The sequence below is a fragment of the Lepidochelys kempii genome, chromosome 22, assembly GCF_965140265.1.
Source record: "Lepidochelys kempii isolate rLepKem1 chromosome 22, rLepKem1.hap2, whole genome shotgun sequence".
In the NCBI taxonomy this organism is placed as follows: domain Eukaryota; kingdom Metazoa; phylum Chordata; order Testudines; family Cheloniidae; genus Lepidochelys; species Lepidochelys kempii.
In genome coordinates, this window is record NC_133277.1 from 12,660,408 (window position 1) to 12,680,931 (window position 20,524).

The 20,524-nt window shown below is 47.2% G+C and overlaps 1 protein-coding gene across 5 annotated transcripts; it reads right to left on the minus strand.

Moving 5' to 3' along the window:
* Positions 1–182: 182 nt before the first annotated feature.
* LOC140901644 (TLC domain-containing protein 5-like) lies at positions 183–17,469 on the minus strand. 5 transcript variants are annotated; one of them, XR_012155914.1, is made up of 6 exons: positions 17,407–17,469; positions 13,510–13,709; positions 10,996–11,365; positions 9,080–9,259; positions 7,030–7,165; positions 183–1,230 (listed from the first exon to the last, which is right to left on the minus strand). XR_012155914.1 is itself a non-coding variant. In XM_073320853.1 (5 exons), exons 2-4 carry the CDS (start codon positions 13,706–13,708, stop codon positions 9,103–9,105), a joined length of 726 nt encoding a protein of 241 aa, XP_073176954.1. In that variant the 5' UTR covers position 13,709; positions 17,407–17,469; the 3' UTR covers positions 183–1,230; positions 9,080–9,102. The 5 variants fall into 5 exon arrangements, 4 of the variants coding, with proteins under 4 accessions (XP_073176954.1, XP_073176952.1, XP_073176951.1 ...); XM_073320853.1 differs by lacking the exon at positions 7,030–7,165; XM_073320851.1 differs by lacking the exons at positions 183–1,230; positions 7,030–7,165 and adding an exon at positions 7,173–7,698.
* Positions 17,470–20,524: the final 3,055 nt, after the last annotated feature.

The window sequence follows — 20,524 nt, forward strand, 5'->3', positions numbered from 1 at the left end:
GCATAGGTGCGTAGAAGATCTATATATTCCTTGTGGTTTCCTTTCAGCTGATGATGCTGATGTCTTGATCTTACGGAAGGTGGGTTTCTGGGAGACCCTGTGCTTTTTGTCAGGGCTGGTAATTGCATATCAGGTGGTGTTGTCCTTTTATTTTATTTCTTTAATGTATTTTATTGTGCATGACAAAATAATCACATTACAATAACAATTAGCAAGAGGAAGACATCACCAGCATCATCACCAATCTCAGAGGGACATAGCCTCCTTGCAGATCAATCCACACCCAGATCAATCACTCGCTAGGTCCTTAAGTTGGTCAGGCTGGATTTTCATTTTTGGCCCATCATTGGCGATCATATCATGCCACCAAAGCTTTTGGCAACCACAGTTGCTGGCTGGGTAGCAGCATTCCTGCTGATCTTCTATCTTAATATGGCTGTAACAAGAAAGTGTAAACACAAATACAGTAAAGAGAATGGGCCTGATCCTCAGCTGGAATAAATCTGCATAGCTCCATCAAAATCAATGAAGCTAAATTGATTTACACCCTGCTAAGGACTTGCCTCAATGTTTAAAAGAATCATTCTACAAAAACACCCCCCCTACTCAAGAAGAAGTACAAATGTCCATGTAAGACACTGTTGTGGAGATTAACTTTCTCTCCTCATGGGTCACATAGACATTTTAATTTTTAATTCAACAATTAAAAAGGGAAACAGCTAATCAAAACAAGCCCTTATGCAAGTACTGTTTATCTTTTCAGCAAATGTTGATTTTGTTAGGAACCAATGGTGTGTGCCTCCAAATGTAACATTTATTAATTTAATATCTGTGGGTATTTATGAGATTTCTGCTGCTTGTGCAGTTTAACAATGTGAAATCCAGCAGCTAAAATCAATAAGCAATTAAACTGTGCACTACTAATTAAAATAGATTTTTTTTTGTTCTAAATTGCATTTAGCCTGCAATTTACAGTTAGAACCTTCATAGAAACATATATTAGAAATGGAAAAGGGCTATAAAGTGATCTAATCCGTTTCTCCAGGGCAATGCAAGGTTGTTCTCTATAGCATATTCTCCAGTGTCCAGACCAGAAGTAAGTGTGTCAAAGCACTGGGAACTTCTTTCATTGAAGGATGTTTGTCCCATGGATCAGAACTCCTCAGGTGGTGTTGCAGTAAAGGATGGTATAAGAAGGACAACTCCTCTGAGGTCTCTTACATTGGACTCCTGGAAATACAAACCCAAGTCAAAATGGTTACACAGTGTTTATTTCTGAAAAGAAAAGAAAGAGATCCAATCTACCTTACTCCTATAGCTCACACCAGGAACCTGTTGCCATCTGCTGGAACATCCCAGCATCACACTTCCCACCGGAAAACCACCCATCTGGCCAGGGGACCCATTTTAAAAGGAAATCCACACTTTTGCAATAAGTCTTTTAATCAAACTTCAGATTATGGAATTTATGGGCGATCTAGTCAGACCAGTTTGCTGACACTCTAGGGTTCAGCTCTGGATTCACTGGGCCAGGTCCTCAGCTGGTTTAAATTGTCATGATTCCATTGACTTCAACCGAGCAAAAGCAATTTACACAAGTTGAGGATCTGGTCCATTGTGGTTTGTTTGGTGTGCCTGGGTTTACTGTGACTTTTAAGCCTGAAAGATGCTAACTGCTTCTACACACAATGATCCAAACCAACCACAAGAGCAACTCCGGGAGAATTATTTGAGCCGGAACTGCTTACGTGAGTAGTGAATCTGGATCAGTAAGTTAGAAACTTTTTTTTGGAAGTGGTAAAAAAGTCAGAAAAGTAACATTTTGCAAAAATTTTCCCCCAAAAATTCAAATTTGGACAAAAATTTCATTTTTTGAAGTTTTTTAAAAAAATAATAGCTCTCTAGCTAATTGGGGAAAACAAACAGGAAAAATGTGCACAACGCTATTTTTATGTGCCGCCAAAATTCTACTTTTGAAGAATTATTTCTCCAGAGCATTTCAGATATTGAAAATTTTTGACCAGTTGTCTTTTCCTTATTTTTGGTAGCCAGTATATGCTGCAGTCCATTTGGCTGAGGTATGTATAGCATTTCTGGTCAGTTCCTTTCCATGTTTCATTGTAGATTAAATATAAACATCTCTTTCTTTTGTAGGTCTGTTTGGTTGTTTTCATTTGTATTATTTTCAAAAATATGAAGAAAGCATTAAATTTAAAAAAAAACCAAACCAAAATCAGCATTAGGAAGCATTTCAAGCTTTAACCTTGGCCTAGGTATAAACAGAGCAAGAAGTTTAATTAAAGAGATTCTGTTTATGAGGAATCTATATACTTACATTCTGTACATTTTTAAACAGAGAGAGTAATTGACCATGAATACAATTTACCTACAGATATGATGGTTTCTCCATCACTTGCAGTATTTAATTCAAGACCAGGTATCTCTCTAAAATATGTTCTAGCTCAAACAGAAGTTATTGCCTTCAAGGAGAAATCATGGATGAGGTTCCTTTGGCCTGCAACTACAGGAGAACAGACTACATAATCATATGGGTCCCTTTGGCCTTAAACTCTATTAATCCTAATTCCATTTAAGGGTAGAAGCATGTGTGAGATTTCTACCATCCCCAGTAATCTGTGGGATTAAGGCCTCCCTCTCAACCTCAGCTGCCGTTAGGTGATGGATTTAGAATTGGTGATAGAAAACACTAATATTTTACATTTAAATGACACCTTTCATTGCAAACTATACACTGCACCAGTTAAGTGCAGCCATCTCTGGGCGGTGACAGCTCTTTGGGACCTACCACAACAGGGTGTGAACGGGAAATTCTGCCTCTGGACACCGGCGGAAACACCTAATGTTACAAAATGTGCCTTAAGCTTTTAACACATAAAACGAACAGAGAGGGCCTTGGTTTCTAAGGCCTCATCCTTGACTTTTTAACAGTCTCCTGTAAGAGTCTCCCACACACTGACCTTAAGTTGTCGAGGAAGGATGAAAGGCTGAGGTAATGCTGCTAGCATTGCAACCTGCTATGCCATGAAGTTTACCTAACACAGACTGGTTGCTTAGACCGTCCCCAGCACTCTCTCTGGCTACAGAACTGCGCCCAGAGGGAACAAAGCATGAGGATCTGAAACAGAGCAGCTAGGCGGTGAAGTTAATCCATTTGTTTCAACTTGCAAACAGATCTATCAGCAGCTTTTCAGCTATTTTCACTTTGCAATGCACGAATCCATCATAGCTGAAGCATCTGCTGCCAAGCCAACTGCTCCCCACAAATCACAATGCTGGGTCTTACCAACCCACTTATTATGTTTTAAAACATGGAAAGCAGTCCCCTGACTGTAAGTGGAAGCTCTCACCACAGCCTGGCTTTGTGGCATAGAGCACTAAGCATTGCCTTTCGCTGGCTCCAAAATGCAATTGATTATATTAATTTTCCATACAGCTCGCTAGTTGCCCCTCTGTTGGGAGTAGGTTAAGGCTGGTTTTGCTCTCATGCTTAGCACAGTTTAAATCTTCCTGCCTTATTGATTTTGGTAACTGTCTGAGCTTCGATTAAATCGAGTTCACCTGTGCATTATCTAATCTGCTCTGGGCTAGGGCTTGGTTCAGTATTCTTTGATCCCAGGGAACTTACTTGGGGTTATATCCTTCTGAGCCAGTTGGGAATTTACTTTGAACTTGGCCTTTTGCTGAGATTTACCTTCTGAGTCTGCTTTAAGCTGGCTCCGATGCCATGACCAGAAGCAAGACAGCCATGTATCTTATGAACCTAACCATTGAGCCATCCACAACTCAAAAGGGGAGATTCTACAGTCAGACATTTGGCTGTTGCTTTTATCCTCACGTTGACCTAGACAGGATCTGTTTTAGAAGCTGATATGATGCCTGATCAGTCACTATTAAAGGTCATTTTGATGCAATCAGGAATTTGGGGAAGGGGGTGAGTGGGAGCGTTCTTGCTGTTGTGCATAGAGCTATGTAACTGGGATGCTTTTTTGTATGCTGCACCTTTAAAGAGCCAATGGCTCTGCTGTCAGCAGGGAGCAATTCTGTGTTCATTTCAGCACACACTGCTAGCTGAGACATACCCAGGAGTGGTCTGTGCTTAAACACTTTATCAGCAGACGATGTTGGTTAGGAGTGTGGTTTTTTCAATCACATGACTATAGTGGAAAAAGCCCTACTATAGATGCTGTTGTGATGGTCTAAATGTGACATAATAGTATAGCTTATTATAGGCCCCAAACTAAAATAAACTGTACTAGTTCACACACTCTTGTATATGGATATAGCTGTGTCTACACTAGAAGGGTTTTGCTGCTTTAACTGTACTGTCATAATTAAAGCAGCAAAACATTTTAAGTATACACAAGTCTCCACACACTGTGCTTTCTGTCATGGAGCCGTTCTTTTTATGGTCTTCTAAGGGCTCGTGTACTCAGGAAAATTAACCTGAATTAACTTTTAAAGTGGATTAGCTAAACCACATTAAACCCTTATGTGAACACAATGATTCAGAATTAAAATGGCCTTCCTTTGGTTTTAATTTCCAAACTTTGCTAAGTGTCCCTGTATAGACAAGCCCTGAAATCAGCATCCTTCTGACTAGAAGTGTGAGTTGGCTTGTGTTGTTCCTGCAGAGCTGGAAAATAATACTATTTCCAATCATGTACCGGGACAGTCAGTTGTGCTGGAGGAGTTGAAACCTTTTGACAGGAGTTTCAATTAAAGATAACACTATACTTGTCAGGAAGGTTATCCCAAAAGCTTGAGGTATTGGGGATGCCATAAAAATTGACAATTTCTCCACTTCTCCTGAATTAATTCTGAATAAAAAGTTCCTTTCCTTCAGGGATGCTGGAACAATTTGTATAGTAGGGATGCTGAGAGCCATTGAACCAAACTATAAACCCTGGATATGATGGAAACCACTTCAAGCCAGGGGGTGCAACAGCACCCCCAGTTCCAGCATCTATACTCTCCTTTTAATTAAAGCATTTTGTAGTAATCTTAAATACAGACCAGCTCAAGTTGCTTATTTCAAGGTCTTTAATTCTGTTCCCACCAAATCAACTCCAAAACTCTGATTGTAGTGTGACAGGAGCAGAGTCAGGCTCATGCTCATCAAAAGCAAACCACTCCTAAAATGGGAAGAGGATCAGGCCCATAAAAAGCGAATTCCTTCTATGCTAATTCACTAGAACACGTGCACACTACGTTTTGGAAGGAGAAAAGTCACGGTATATTGGGATAATCAAAAGAGTCCCTCCTTGCCCAGAAATTGCTCATGCAACTCAAGGCCAATGCAGACAATTTCTCTCTGCAATTTGATTTCTTTGGAAATGGCAGCAGACTTTGCAATTTTCTTTCCAGCCAAGCTACACAAGGTCTGGAAGGATCAGAAATGCATACAGGACTTTCATGAGGCTTAAAACATTCTCTCATCTTTCATATCCAAGAAACAGACCTACTGACAGTGCTGGTATTAAGTCTAGACTCTAATGTCTTAAAACATTCGGCTTTTTCATCAGTGCCTGGGCCACTGTTGCAAAGGAATAAAGCTCTGAATCTTATAAAATACCAGCCTCTTAAAACATAAATATGGGGATCAGTTACAGAAGAATGGCAGAGGATTGAAAGGGAAGGTTATATATATGTATTCTAGGGCCAACAGTGGTCATTTGGGGAAAAAAAAAAAAGCTTTTTAAGGAGAATGGGGAGATATAAAATGAGATGGGTTTCAATGGCATTGGAAAACCCACTGTTATCCATGAACCCCCAAATGCCAACTGGGAAGGGGGTTGCAAGAATATCCTGATTCTGGAATATACATTCTGGTTCACCAAAGAGCAACAGGTGAAGTCTTAAATGAAAGCCAGGGTCACACTGATTGTTCATATCATTGTGAAATGTACATATAGATACCAGGTCAGGAGTTACATACGTCTACTGAAAATGTGCTTTAAAGTCCGTATCAAGGCAGACTTGACAAACAGGATTTTTTCTGCCAGATAAAAGAGGTTCTTTGACCTGTCTCTCTGTCAGCAGGTAAAGTAAGCATTGTAAGCCAACACGACGGCAAGTTATTGACATGTGAAGTCAACGGGGAGGCAGGACACTGGAGAATGAGCCACAAGGAGGTTAGACTGGTGAGTTTAGGCTCTAGAAAGCGTGTTACAGTTTTGTTTTATATGTAACTGTTTCCTTCCATTATCTATACACACTCTCTCAAATAGTTGATATTAAACTTGTTGTTTTTACTATAAATATATCTGAGTGCTGTGATGTTAAGTCAGGGGCTGTTCCTGAGCTGAATCACACAAATCGGGGTGCACACTGTTCCCTTGGTGGAGACAAGCAGAAGTGGTGTTTCTGTGGGTAACAGATGGGACATACAGTTCCAAAGGGGCTCGGGGACTGAGGTGCTCTGATGACTAGCCTGCATGGCACAGTAAGGACTGGCCTAGCCCAGAGGTGAATGTGCGGGTAGCTGACAGGCTGGTGGCCTCAGGGAGCTGACACCCAGTTAAGCACAAGCAAGTTTTTCTCATGCTGGTGATGGGGGCGGGGGAGGTTACAAGGTGACTCTCAAACCTGGATACCCTGAAAACTGTCACACCCACCACTTGCTTCCATGTTTCCCCCCCAGCTCAGGGCTAGATTCTGCAATGTGCCACGTAAGAGGTGCCCCACAGATAATAAAGCCCGGGTATAGGTCTTCACACCATCTTTGCACCCTCCAGATTCTGGGACGCTGTGGGGACTGCAGTGGCACCCAGCATAAGTTAGAAGAGCCCCGAGGACTGCTCAAACATACAGCAGCTTCCTCAGGGCTGTCTATGGGCCATGCAGCAGGAAGCCCAGAATTCCCAGAGTGCTGAATGCCACAAATACGCTCTCCCTCCCATCCCCGAGGCTGGGACTCTTCTACAGCTCTACACTGCTGGGGCAGCATGAGGGCCAGAATCCTCCCCTCTATATGCTGCTGTGGAAAACCTCCCAAGTGGGCCCAAATACCTATAGATGGCCTCATTTGTTCTGACCGGCTTTGGGACCTTTATTCTCTTCCTGAGATGATCCATTCTCACTCCTTGTTTTCTCTCCACAACACTCCTGTGACGTAGACTCCAGCCTCCTTTTACAGATGGAGACACTGAAAGACATGGAGGTAAAGGGACTTGCTCACAGCCCCTTAATGAGAAACTGGCAGAGGAGGGATTGCACATCCAAATACTTTATTCATTGATTGGTGGGTATGGATCCCAAATGCTTTACCCATTCATCTAGGCCAGCGGTTCTCAACCAGGGGTCCGAGCCCACCCTGGGGGGCCCATGAGCAGGTTTCAGGAGGGCCGCCAAGCAGGGCCAGCATTAGACTCACTGGGGCCCAAGGTAGAAAGCCAAAGCCCCACCACATGGGGTTGAAGCCTGTGCCCTGAGCCCCACCACCCGGGGCTAAAGCCAAAGCCTGAGCAATATAGTTTCAGAGGCGCTCCATGGGATGAGGCCCCAGGCAATTGCCCTGCTTGCTAACGCCGGCCCTGGCTTTTATATGCAGAAAACCAGTTGTTGTGGCACAGGTGTGCCAGGGAGTTTTTAATCGCACGTTGAGGGGGCCTCAGAAAGGAAAAGGTTGAGAACCCCGGATCTAGGCCACGCTGACTCATCTGGCAGCCAGCATTTTACCTTCAAAAGAAGAAACTGCATTAGAGAGAGAGATACTCGGTTCCTTGTATAGTTAAAGTGTCTTTATTTTATAAAATGTCATAGAAAGCTTCAACACCATCCACCGGTGGAACATCAGTAATTATTACACAGTAATTCAAACACAAGTTAGTATTTCACACTAGTCCCACACATCTGTTCCAGACACCATGGGTTAGCCCTTCTACTCAGTGTAATTTAGGACATTCCCTCACACCCTGTGCTTCACTCAGATGGCAAGGTATCTTCCCTCTCCCTGGGCTCATGCTTCTGTACTTGTGCCCACTGCAGCCACTACAAGGCCTTTGCTAGAAGCATCCTTGCCCTCTCTTTTCTGCAAAGCCATTGCCAATTACTCCTTCTGGCACCCTTGTATACCATGCTAAACAGTCATGATATTGATCAGAGGCTCTGCAACAAGGTCCCCTTTCTACTCTCGGAAGCACAAATAAAGGAACTCCTTGGCCATTACAGCTCATATTTATCTAAGCGCACAATGGCTTGTGCAAAGTGCATATCTAATTTGCATGTGCTGTTACTTCCACTGCACTCACCCACCATGGCTACTCGACCATTTGTGCATCAGCTGTGAGTGCAACTGCACACCAAACTTCTCTGAAGATCTAGGTCTCAATCCAGACCATTAGGTCTGCATGTGGAACCATTCCTGGCCGGTAGTTAGAAACTGTACTGAGAACATACCAGGCTCAGCTGTCTTCTAAGCATACTTGAGACTCCAACCTGCAAGCCTTCCCTGCACAAAGCCTTTATTGACTGATGAGAGTTCCACACCAAAAAGATTTTCAGGTTCAGGCCCACTGCAGGAAGTGGTTGAGACTCCAGAGGTACTCCTGTAGTCCCCACGTGGGCAAACAACCCCAGCACCCTCGCTTTAATCAAACAGGAACTTTACCTGAGAAAAGTTTGCAGGACTGGCCCCTAAATATATTTCCAGTTCACAGTATCAATCGGTATCTCTCAGAAACCTGCCTGTGATCACTGTTGAAAAGCATCGCATCCCTCTGGGGTTTTGTGATTTGAGTAAGCCAGGGACTGAGAAGTGCCATGTTTGAGTTAGAAAGTTTAGTCCCAGTTATAGTTCACAGTTTATACCATGGGGGAAAGTTCTCAAATCACAGCAGTGACACTCTACATTTATACAGCACTGCTCACCAGAGACCTGAAAATACCCACCATAGGTAAGTAAAGTGCTTTCCTATTGATAAACCTCAAGACACCCCTGTGAGGTAGGTCAATATTATACCCATTTCATAGATGGGTACACTGAAGCAAAGAGGTCACATGACAAACATGTCAGCAGCAGGGCCAGGAATAGAACCCAGAAGTCCTGATTACCACTTACCTCTGCTAACCTCCTTTCTCCCTTCAAGAGTGAACATTTGTATCACTGCACCAAGCAAAATAGGTGGAGTTTCCCTTTGAGGACTGGCCTGACCTTCTGTCAGTTATTTTCACCTGAAGCTGGCATGTGGCAATTTGCAGGTCAGTTCTTTGGTTGCAACAGGCGACGTCTACAGCAGAACTGAAATATGAACTGTAGATTAGTTTGTGGCGGAATCCACACGTTAAAGGGCCAGGATCAAAACCAAATTGTGCTTAAGAGACTGCAGCGAGATAAATACAACAGCATCCGAAAGAACGCAGTTTCCCCAACACAGCGGAATCTGTACATGGGGCCAGTGTCAGTAACACAGCTTTCCTATGTCCAGGTCAGCTGGCTTTCGTAAAGGCAACACTGGGCCAGATTCTGGTTTCAGATACACTGGTTTAAATCCACAGTGGGAATGCATTGGCTTTACACTAGGTTAACCAAGGTCAGGATCTGGTTGTTACTCTGCGAGCTGCCAGTCCCATCCTACTTAAAGGATTTAGTTTTTACATACATTTACTGCTGGTGAGAGATGTTGGTTTGACAAGCCTGAAGTATGTCATTTATCCACAGGTCAGAGCACAGGAAGCAGCAAAGCAAGCTTCCTCTGTGCTATTCCCTGTCCCTGGACAGATGGGAAGCATTGCAAATGGGAATTGCAGTCTCCATGGGCAGAGCAGCCCACCTCCGGAGACCGTCAGCAAGGGGGCCAGTTATAGCCACTTGCTGATGTGGCTTTTTGTGATGGGAGTGGTTAGACACCTGACTACTAGAAAGGGAACCCAGAACGACATTGTGGGTCTGGTTTTTAATGATCAGTGTGGGAAGGAGTGAGCTAGGGGGGAAAAGCCATTGTAAGCTCTTCACGTCAGAGACTGCCTCATTGTGTGTGTTTGTACAGCACCTACCACGCTGAGGCCTCAATTCTGATTGGGCGCTACTGTAACAGAAATAAAACAAACAATAAATAAAGAATTACAAGCGACCAGAAGAAAAATAATACTGACTCAACTGCTATTTAACCTGCACTTGCATTCTGGCTCTACCACCAAGCTTCTCTCTTCCAAAGGAAATGCCTAGAGAATAATAAATATCTACCACATTTGCATGTACAGTCCCCCTTTTATTCAAGGATCTGAAAGCGCTTCACAGAGGTAGGTCAGCCTCATTATCCCCACTTTACAGATGGGGAAATTGAGGCACAAAGAGAGCTAAGCAGCTCACCTTGCGAGTTGGTGACAGAGCCAGGAATCCTGACTCCCAGTTTCCCCACACCAACCACTATACCACACCTCTTCTGAACAGGAAATCAGAGCCACACTAGGTGCCTGCACTGTGCAGTACATTGAACACAGAGACCTAGTGCTGGATCTGATCTCCTTCAAGATTGTATCAGTGCTGAAGGAGTCAGCCACTAACACTGCTATTTACACCTCTGCCCTGGCAACTGCTTTAATTGTAAATTAAGCCCTTTCCCCACTCACGCAGTTTGCTATATGTCTACATACACACAGCACACCTCTAATCCATTCTCATCCAGGTAACACCCCCCAAACCCAATGCATCTATGGTGTAACTCCACTGACTTCAATGGTGTTACACCAGGGATGAACTTGGCTCAGTTCTCTCTAATGTTAAATGGCTCATCTCCCAACAATGACCTTCCTGTCCAGGGGCTCGAGCCCCTTCTTGCAAGATCGTGAACTTGGTGTCCCCAGGGTTAATGACTCTTCAGATGCCCATTTGTTTCCGAGTACAGCTCCTCATTCTTCCTGCTCCTCCAGGCATGGTACTTCTTCATGCTTTTCCTCCTAGCGAAGCGGCAAATGCTAACCATGAAAACCCAGGAGACCGCGTACATAATTACCCCCCCCACCTTAATGAACCACCTGGGCTTGGGTGACACAAGCTCGCAGTACATGAGCCAGGCCCCGACCCCGATCCGCACGCCCGTGAAGAGGCCCACGAAGAAGAAATCCACCACATCCCCCGTGAAGCTGTGGTAGAGCCCCATCTCCCGCAGGAACCAGCGGGCCTGCAGCAGCGGGTTGGTGATCTCACTGCCAAAGATGACAGCGTTGACTTCGGCAGCCGACTCACCCAGGGCCAGAGACACCGTGATTCCCAAGATGCTCACCATGTGATGGGCAAGCATCAGAGCGCCCTCTGCCTGGAAGTATACACACCAGGCCAGGTCGAAGAGGAAGTAGCCCAAGCTAAGGCACAGCCCGTGCACCTGGAGGGTTGTGTTCGGTGACCCTGGAAAGGAAAGACACCAGCTGGTGCATTAAAGAGAGGAGACACCAGGCAGGCAGGATCTGCGGAAGGGGCAAGGTGTTCTCTTCCAGCAATGGCCGCTTTGCCTGGCACTGAGCAAGGGAAAGCTGAGGAAGTCACAATAATGGCCTCTATGCTTGCAAAACACCTCCCGTCCCAAAAGGAGCCCAGAGAGCATTACAGAAACACGCGCCTCCCCCCAACACACCGTGAGTCACTTCTCTCCCAAATGTAGCAAGGCCTCCTGTGGAGGGCAGAACTCGGATGCACGCTGGCACATAAGACTGTGGGGAGGAAAATCCTCCCTGTAAGGCACAGCGCTCCTCCATCATGGGGAGCTATGACGTTCACAGCAGACAGGACCGCAGCTTCTAAGAGAGGGGCCACCCTACCAGAATTCAAACCTGTGGTTCCAGAGGGTCACAGGCCCGATTCCTCACAGCACTAAAGCCTCTATGCCAGTTCGGTTGGCAGAAAGGGGTTGCAGGACAGAGGTAAACCCCCCCCCTCCCCAAACCCTGGGAATATCTCCAGTGCAGGGGCCTCCTATGACCAGAACAGAGCTACTAGCTCCCCCTCCACAGGAGTGCCAGGTATGGGGCTGTTCTGGGGTGGACGGGCAGGGGCAGAGGGGGGGGAACGGGAGGTGGGATTCTTATGTCCCCATTATTCTGCATCCCTGCAAAAATCTCACAGGGGTCTTTTAAGAAAGAGCACAAATTAAGGCAGCCCTCAGTGCTGCACCAGCCCCTACTGGCCCCTGGCAGCCTCTCAACAGGGGAGGCACAAACTGTGCCCAACTCTGCCCTTGCACTGGTGCATGAAGCTGCCCCTGTGATTTGGAAACGGATGCTTATAACTCTAGGCCGTCCCCTCGGTCATGGTCATCATGCTTATAAATGCTTACCAGAGCGCTACTGGCCAGAGGCTGATAGGAGAGATGAAGGTGGAACCACAACAGCTATGGTCAGAGGCAGAAGCCTGGGGAGAGGCCCTTTCCCCTGCAAATCACTACCCGAAATCCTCTAAGTCCTGGGATTCCTACTAGGGCATATCAGCTGCTGGTTCACATTGGAAGCCCCCTTCAGGCTGCTGGAATCTAGCCGGACCTTCCCTCTCTCTTCCCATGTTGGGGAGGGGCTGAGTACTTTCTCACCATGATCAATCAGCCTATGTTTGTGTCCTCCTCCTCGTCCTTTGTGAATAGCTCTGGAGCCTCCTCTATCACCACTCAGCACTTTTCCAAGTAGCAGCGTGAAATTAACAAGAGGTTGTTAAGTTTCACTGCAGCTGCTCAGAATCTTGAGGGCAGGGGTGAGGAGTGTCAAGAATTCTGTCAATTTCACACTGCTGTTGCCTAGACAAAGCTATGAGCAGCAACAGAGGCACTTGGGCTGTCTGTCTGCCTGCACTCAGGAAGGCAGCACTGCATCGGGTCACATTTGGAATGCTGTCTTTGCAACCATAAGACTTGGAAGATTTTTTCTTTAAATGGAGGCTCATATTCTTCAGAAGTATATGAAATAATCCCCCTCCCTGTACAAACAAATCAGGCTCAGTTTCCTACTCACTAGCAGGTTTCTCATATTCCTTACATGCTTGGTGAGTGACAGCTTTAGTGCAATAATATTACTTTGCCCTCACACCCATTTCATAAGCAGTGTACACCAGTTACATGCTGAACTTGCCCCAGAGGCTTCCATGGGATTAGCACCTACTTACTTCAGTCTGCTTTTGGGGCATAAATGAGAGATCCCAGCCTTGAGGAGTTTAAAATCCCCAGCAAAATGCACAGATACAGTGCAGACAAAGAAGCAGGGAGAGTTAGCCATAGCCAATCTGATGGCAGGGCAGGGGAGAGAAGCGGGTTTGAATGAAGCCGTTCCAGAGGGAGCAGGCTGCAAAGAGACTCAGAGTGAGACCAGAAGAAGGCGACAAAGGGAGCACTAACAACACTAATTAGAATCCCCCCTTCCTGGAACCAATTACATTTTGGCTGGAGCTGGAGCCCAAGAAGGGAACAGCCAGCAAGATCCACTGAGGAAGATGGGTGCGCTCCTGCTGCTCAGAAGACACTACTCTCTGCCATGAGATCAGTCACCTGGGGCAAAACTCCCATAACACACCTGGGTGAGTCAAAGGCCAGGGGCCATCGATAAAACCAATGTAAGCAGAGAGGCAGGTGGCGAGGACACCGTGGGTCAGAGTGACCAGCCGGCAGCTCCACTCGTAGCTACGGTGCTTATACCGATGGCAGAACCAGGTGTAGAGAGACAGCCAGGAGATCAGACTGCAGGTCACCCGGAGGGGCATAGAGGCCATCATCCTAGGACAGGGCAGGGAGACAGAGAAAGATTAGTTAATCTAGTCACATGCAAAGTCAGTTGGCTTCATCACAGCATTTCCAGACTTACCACTAAATTGCTCTGACTCCTCCCCTGTATAAATTAGTATTTTCTGCTGCTGCTGCTTGTTATAACAAATTATTTTGAAGGCACCTGCTGCCATAGCACATGAGCATGCAGCAAATCCTATTACAGCTGCCACCTTCTCTCTTCCCCTGCCTCTGACAGAGCCATTTTACTTGGGTAGGGAACCATTGCAGGCAATGGGATAGAATACAATAAGTAGCAGCCTCACCAGCTCTCAAATCGCTTCCCAAAAGAGGGATCAGCATCATAATCTCCATTTTTCAGATGGGGACCCTGAGCTACAGAGAGGCGATATGAATTCTCCCTGGTCACACTGGGACTCATCCGCAAGGTTTGGAATGTAAGGTCTCTTGCCTCTCAATTCTGGAACAGGCTAACCCTTACTGCCAGGGAACCCTCCATGACTCTGTTAGGAGAAAGCCTGTCTGAAAGCAGTGCATCCTGCGGAACACTCTGAAGGTGATGAGAATTAGACCCACTAGGAGTGAATTCCAGTGGCTGGCCCAGTATTGAGAAAGCAGCCCATGGGGAGTGCCAGCTGAAGCAACCTCACCAGTCTTACCTGTTGTGAGGAGGTGTGTTGAGAGAGACGGTCTTCTAGGCCACTAGGTCCTAGCCCAGTTGGGTCCTTAAAGACCAGGACTTGGAAATAGACCCATTATCAGACTGGCAGCCAGAGTAGAGGGCAGAGCACAGGTGGAATGTGTTCTCAGCCATCTACTCTACCTAAGTGGCAGGCTGCTGCATTTTCAGAAAGTTTTAAGACTGCGCTCCAAATAAGAGAGTCATCCCTGGGCCTCAAGGTTCCCTCTCCTCCCGTGCCTTCTGCCTCTGAAAGGTCTGCCAGTCGCATCACCTGCCCTGCTTTGTAACATTGCTCATGGAGGGCAGCGTCTCAATTCTACCTCTGCCGGAACAAGAGAAATATTTTGCACTCCTACAGGACTTGCCACCCGAGGAGCGAAGCCTGTCACAAACATTAAAGGACTGAGAGAATAATATGGATATAAGGAATAGCCAACATGGATTTGTCAAGAACAAATCATGACAAACCAACCTAATGTCCCTCTTTGACAGAGTTACTGGCCAAGTGCAGTAGATGGCAGAAAGCTTTAGATGGGATGTATCCAGATTTTACTTAGGGGTTTGACAAAGTGCCACATGAAATTCTCATTAGCAAACTAGATAAATGTGGTCTAGATGAAACAATTGTCAGGGAAGTACACAATTGGTTGAAAGACCACACTCAAAAAGCAGATCAACTGTTCGCTGTCAAACTGGGAGAAGGAACCAAAGTGGGGCTCTACAGGGGTCAGAATTAGGTCCAGTACCATTCAATATTTTCATTAATGCCTTAAATAACAGAGCGGAGAGTACACTTACAAAATTTACAGATGACAGCAAGCTGGGATTTCTCCCATTGACAATCCAGGCCTAAGTGACTTAGATTCAAAGAAGATTAGGTTTGGAAGAGACCTCAGGAGGTCATCTAGTCCAACTCCCTGCTCAAAGCAGGACCAACCCCAACTAAATCATCCTTGACTTGGCCAAAGTGTCACAGAGACTGCGTGGAGGAGTCAGGAATTGACACCAGATCTCCTGAATCCCAGCCCAGTACTGTAACTCCCTCCTCTCCAGGATAAAACATATCACACCAGGGCTCCACCTCCCTACTGCCGCTCTCCCGCCTCACCACAATATCCTCCAATTTACTTTATATTCAGTCTAAACTCAAAATGTTGCAGGGTGAAGGCGAGTGCACAGCACATGTGCTGGTCACTGTTTTTGTCTCTCCATCTGTTATAGCAGGCACAAATGTCTGATCCAAAATCTTGGGAATAAATGGATGCTCCTGTTTCTTTTGAATAGGGCAGGTAACTGGTACTCCAAGTTATCGCTGAGGGAAAGGGTATAGAGAGCTGGGACTAGTGGGGGCCGAAAAAGCCAACTCTAATGGTACAAGGCAGGACTTGTCCATCTAGTTTGAGTCTGAATCCTAGCTCAGATACCAGGGCTCACGCTTTCCCTACATGACACAGGAAACAGCAGAGGGAGCAAGAGAGGAAGTGAGTTTGTGTGTGTGGTTTTTGGGAGGGGGGTGAGGGGGTGAGAGAACCTGGATTTGTGCAGGAAATGGCCCAACTTTATTATCATGCACATTGTGTAAAGAGTTGTCACTTTGGATGGGCTATCACCAGCAGGAGAGTGAATTTGTGTGAGGGGGTGGAGGGTGAGAAACCTGGATTTGTGCTGGAAATGGCCCACCTGATGATCACTTTAGATAAGCTATTACCAGCAGGACAGTGGGGTGGGAGGAGGTATTTTTTCATATTCTCTGTGTATAAATAAAGTCTGCTGCAGTTTCCACGGCATGCATCCGATGAAGTGAGCTGTAGCTCACGAAAGCTCATGCTCAAATAAATTGGTTAGTCTCTAAGGTGCCACAAGTACTCCTTTTCTTTTTGCGAATACAGACTAACACGGCTGTTACTCTGAAACAGAAAGTTGAGCTGCAGGAAGGAATCTTTAGGGCCTGAATCGCCTTTGGGTCCAGCCCTGAGCCCGTGTAAAGACCAGCACTGAACATAACGAAATAAAGATCACTCCCAGAGGCAGCCTGTCATGCTGGAAGCTGGCGAATGCCATTCGGCTCGTCCTAGCACCAGGCTGCGCCAGAGGAAGGATGCAGCCAAAATAATACATCAGGAAGGGAACACAGCACGAGTAGGACTTTGAAATAACATCTCTCCCTGACCTGCTGAGCTAGGAGGGAGTTTAGGAGCAGCTGATCGCTGTATCCTGCCATGATGCAAGGAGGAGCAGAGCTGGATCGCCTTTCTCCACGGGGGGTGGGGGGGAGGCTGCCCAGTCTAATAAGGAAGCAGCCCCCAATGCCGAGGGTCTCTTCCCCCATCCTGTACTAACCAGTGCGGCGAGAGATGGGGAACCCCTTATCGCCACCCTGAGCCCGGGCAGGATGAACTGGTGTACGCCCCCCTTGGTCCAGAGAGATGCCACCCCCCGTGTGCCCCCTTTAGTCTAGAGGAATGGGGCTTCCAATGCACCCTCTTGGCCTGGAGAGATGGGAACCCCCCATGCGCCCCTTTTGATCTAGACGGATGGGACCCCCTCCCCGTGCGCCTCCTTGAGCCGGAGAGAGGGGGACCCCCCGTGCGCCCTCTTTAGTCTAGAGGAATAGGGCTTCCAATGCATCCCCTGGGTCCGGAGAGAGGGGGACCCCCCGTGCGCCCCCGGGGCCCGGAGAGAGGGGGACCCCCCGTGCGCCCCCTGGGTTTGGAGAGAGGGGGACCCCCCGTGCGCCCTCTTTAGTCTAGAGGAATGGGGCTTGCAATGCACCCTCTTGGCCTGGAGAGATGGGGCCCCCCTCGTGCGCCCCCTGGGTTTGGAGAGGGGGGGACCCCCCGTGCGCCCCCGGGGCCCGGAGAGAGGGGGGGACCCCCCGTGTCCCCCCTTTAGTCTAGAGGAATGGGGCTTCCAATGCACCCTCTTGGCCCGGAGAGATGCGCCCCCCCCGTGCGCCCCCGGGGCCCGGAGAGAGGGGGCCCCCCCGGGCGCGCCTGGCGAGGTTACCTGCCCAGAGCGCCAGGCCTCCGCCGGGACCCCGCCGGTCTCTCGGCCACAGGAACCAGAGAGCGCCGCGCAGGAGGCTCCGGCAGCCGGCGAGGATCTCGGCTTAGAGTCGCCTGCTGGCGCGGAGGACGGACGGCAGCACGGGGCCAGCGGAGCAGAAAGCTGCCGGGGAGAAGAGAACAAACTCCCCCCAGACCCCTACGTACGGGGTGGGGGGGGATTTGTTTGTTTATTTATTTATTTTGGCGCGGGAGGGGCAAGAAACACAACCCCCCCCCTCTGCCCTCGCCCGCAGTCTCTCCCAGCGCACAGGAGAAGAGGCTGTGACTTACAGTGGCATGATGTGCATTACAGTATTAGCACCCCCAAAGACACCCCCCAGCCGAATCAGGGCCTTGCGGTGCTTGGCCAGGGAGAAGGACATCCCCAGGCACAAACAGAGGTAGGGAAAGAGAACTACTTCACCCACTCCACTCTGTGTGCTGATCCAGAGCATGGGGAAGGAGGGACCACTAACTCCCGCCTGGAGGCAATAGACACTGACCTAGTGAATGGCTGCATTACTGACTCACTGGTGGGGCAACTCTGCATCAGCTCAGACAGCTGATGTTTGCCAGATGCTGGGAATGGGCGGCAGGGGATGGATCGCTTGGTGATTCCCTGCTCTGTTCATTGCCTCTGGGGCACCTGGCCTAGGCCGCTGTTGGAAGACAGGATAGTGGGCTGGATGGACCTTTGGTCTGACCCAGTATGTCCATTCTGGTAGTTCAGTCCCATTAAATCAATATACAGCCACTGTTCCTTACGTAAAGATTGAGGCAAGAGGGGGGAAAAGAGCCATACACCCTAAGCACAACTTCACATGCCCAGATCTGGGGCAGCAAAGCATAACCCCCTTTCTCAACCTTCCTTCCCACAGAGATCCATCCAGTGGTTATAAAACCTAGAGCTTTGCTTTGATTGGAAAGTCTTGTGGCAGGGACTCCTTTTCTCCTTGATGTGTGAACAGAACCTAGCCCCACAGGGCGTGTTGACACTGTCCCTGGGATCCTGGGCCACAGATTCAGTGTTTCCAAGCCCACGTCTATACTGCATCGTAAACTTAGGCTTAGAGCGGCTGGACCTGGAACTCACAGCCTTGCAAACAAGTCCCTACGGCCCTCGACAGATCCGCTGCTGTAGTTCTGCAGCTTTAACTGCATCCACGCTGCAAAATAAGAGGGCTTGGACCTACATCACAGCAGGACTCAGGGTCGGATACCCTCCCCCCCTCCTTCCTCAACCTGGGTCCTGGGGGGCTTGCTGATCTGAATCAGCCTGATCTGTGTGTGGTGAAAGGAAGACTTGGGCTCAGTCATATCAGATCCCAGACTTAGTGTGCAGTGTAGACGTACCCTTTAGAGCCCTGAACACGGAGGGGAGGGGGCAGTAGATGCTACTACAATACATGTAAATTATGTAGATCATCTGCCTCTTCAGGGGATGCGACAATGAAGGCTGCTGTACTAAAGGGCCTTCTTGTGTTAGCTAGTGAAAATGGTGAGCGTTTTGATGGTTTTTTTTTTAAACCACACTGAAGCACTCAGTGGCCTCTGCTCATCCAACCCAGGCTCATCACTGCACCCACAAAATCCTCCTCAGGGTAGGGTGTATGTTTCTCAGATTCACGGAGGAGAGAGAGAGAGATGAAAGCAGTCCCCCACATCTGCAACAAGAGAAACATTTATCACGCTTTACCTAATGAGACATTTAAGGCTGGCCGGGTGTGGTTTGTGCTGTAGAGCATGGCTCAGTTCCCATATGCACTGTGCCGTGCATTATGTATCACTCAAACTTGGCTTTCTGGTAGATCAGGTATAGGCTCCTATTATTTCAAGCAGCTCATAGTTTAGGGGTGATGAAACTAAACCTCTCCTGTAAGGGAACAACCCTACTTTTCCCACACAGCTTTTTCCCCATTTCTACATGCCTGAGCCTTTGCTGAGGTAGGCCAGGCTTGTAGAGACCCCAGGCTCAAATCCTGTTTGAGAAACCGGCAGAGTCATGGCATTTGATCTGCTGCTGCCAGTACCATAGATTGCAAGAATCAGTGTTGACAGCCACAGCCTAGGAAGTCGGAGGTAGTGCATTGCTTTGAAGGACTCAGGGAGGAACAACCAGCACTGTGACTGGCAGTAATACAGCAGTGTTAAGGGCCCAACTGAGATCAGGGCCCCCATCAGCCCAGGTGCTCTAGATAAAGTCTTATTAGACAGGACAGACACAGGAAATTTTATACCTACACCTGGGAGAATTCAATTTTTGATTTTTTAAAATAATTTCAACACATTTATTTTTAAGCATCAATTTACATTTTCAGTTGTACAAAGTGATGATTAAGTTTATGTTTATCAAATTTTCACAGTTGCAGGAAATTAGGAGGGACCAGACAATTTTTTAATAGTCGATAATGAGATTCAACGAGTGACCACTTTACAACAGTTAAAACATAAATGGTCAATATCACATCAAAACATACAAAGTAAACATCCTTAAATTAAGCTCTGAAAAGTTCTCAAGCAGCATCTCTCTTACTTTGCCGATCTATAAATTGATTATTATGGATGGAAATGTCAGTTTTGGTGTGGTCAGTGAAACTGAAATTCGCCAATAAAAATCTAGCTCTTCCAGGTCTAATTATACCCATTTTATAGATGGGGAAACCCAGGTACAGAGAACAAGTGACTTGCCCAGTGTCCCAGGGGAAAGTATGGGGCAGAGCCAGGATTTGAACCCAGATCTCCGGAGTCCCAGGACAGTCATTTCATCTGTAGGCTATCCTTCAACCTACATTTTTTCCTTTTTCCATTCCAGTTAGCACGAGGGGCGTAACGTGCACAGTAATAGAACGCTAGATTTGTTAGGCTGCATGACTTACAAATCTCAAAGATATTTCTTGTCAAACAGTGAGTTGTGTAATTTGAGGGGAGCCCCAGTAGCTCCCCTCAAATTACAAGCGGAGTTAGTTGAAGATTTCTGGGCACTTCCTTTTGATAAGTGTATTTTGATAAGTGATTTTCCTGTAGTTTTATCTGCCAACTATCCCATCATTCCGGGGACCTGCTTGTTTTTATTAAGG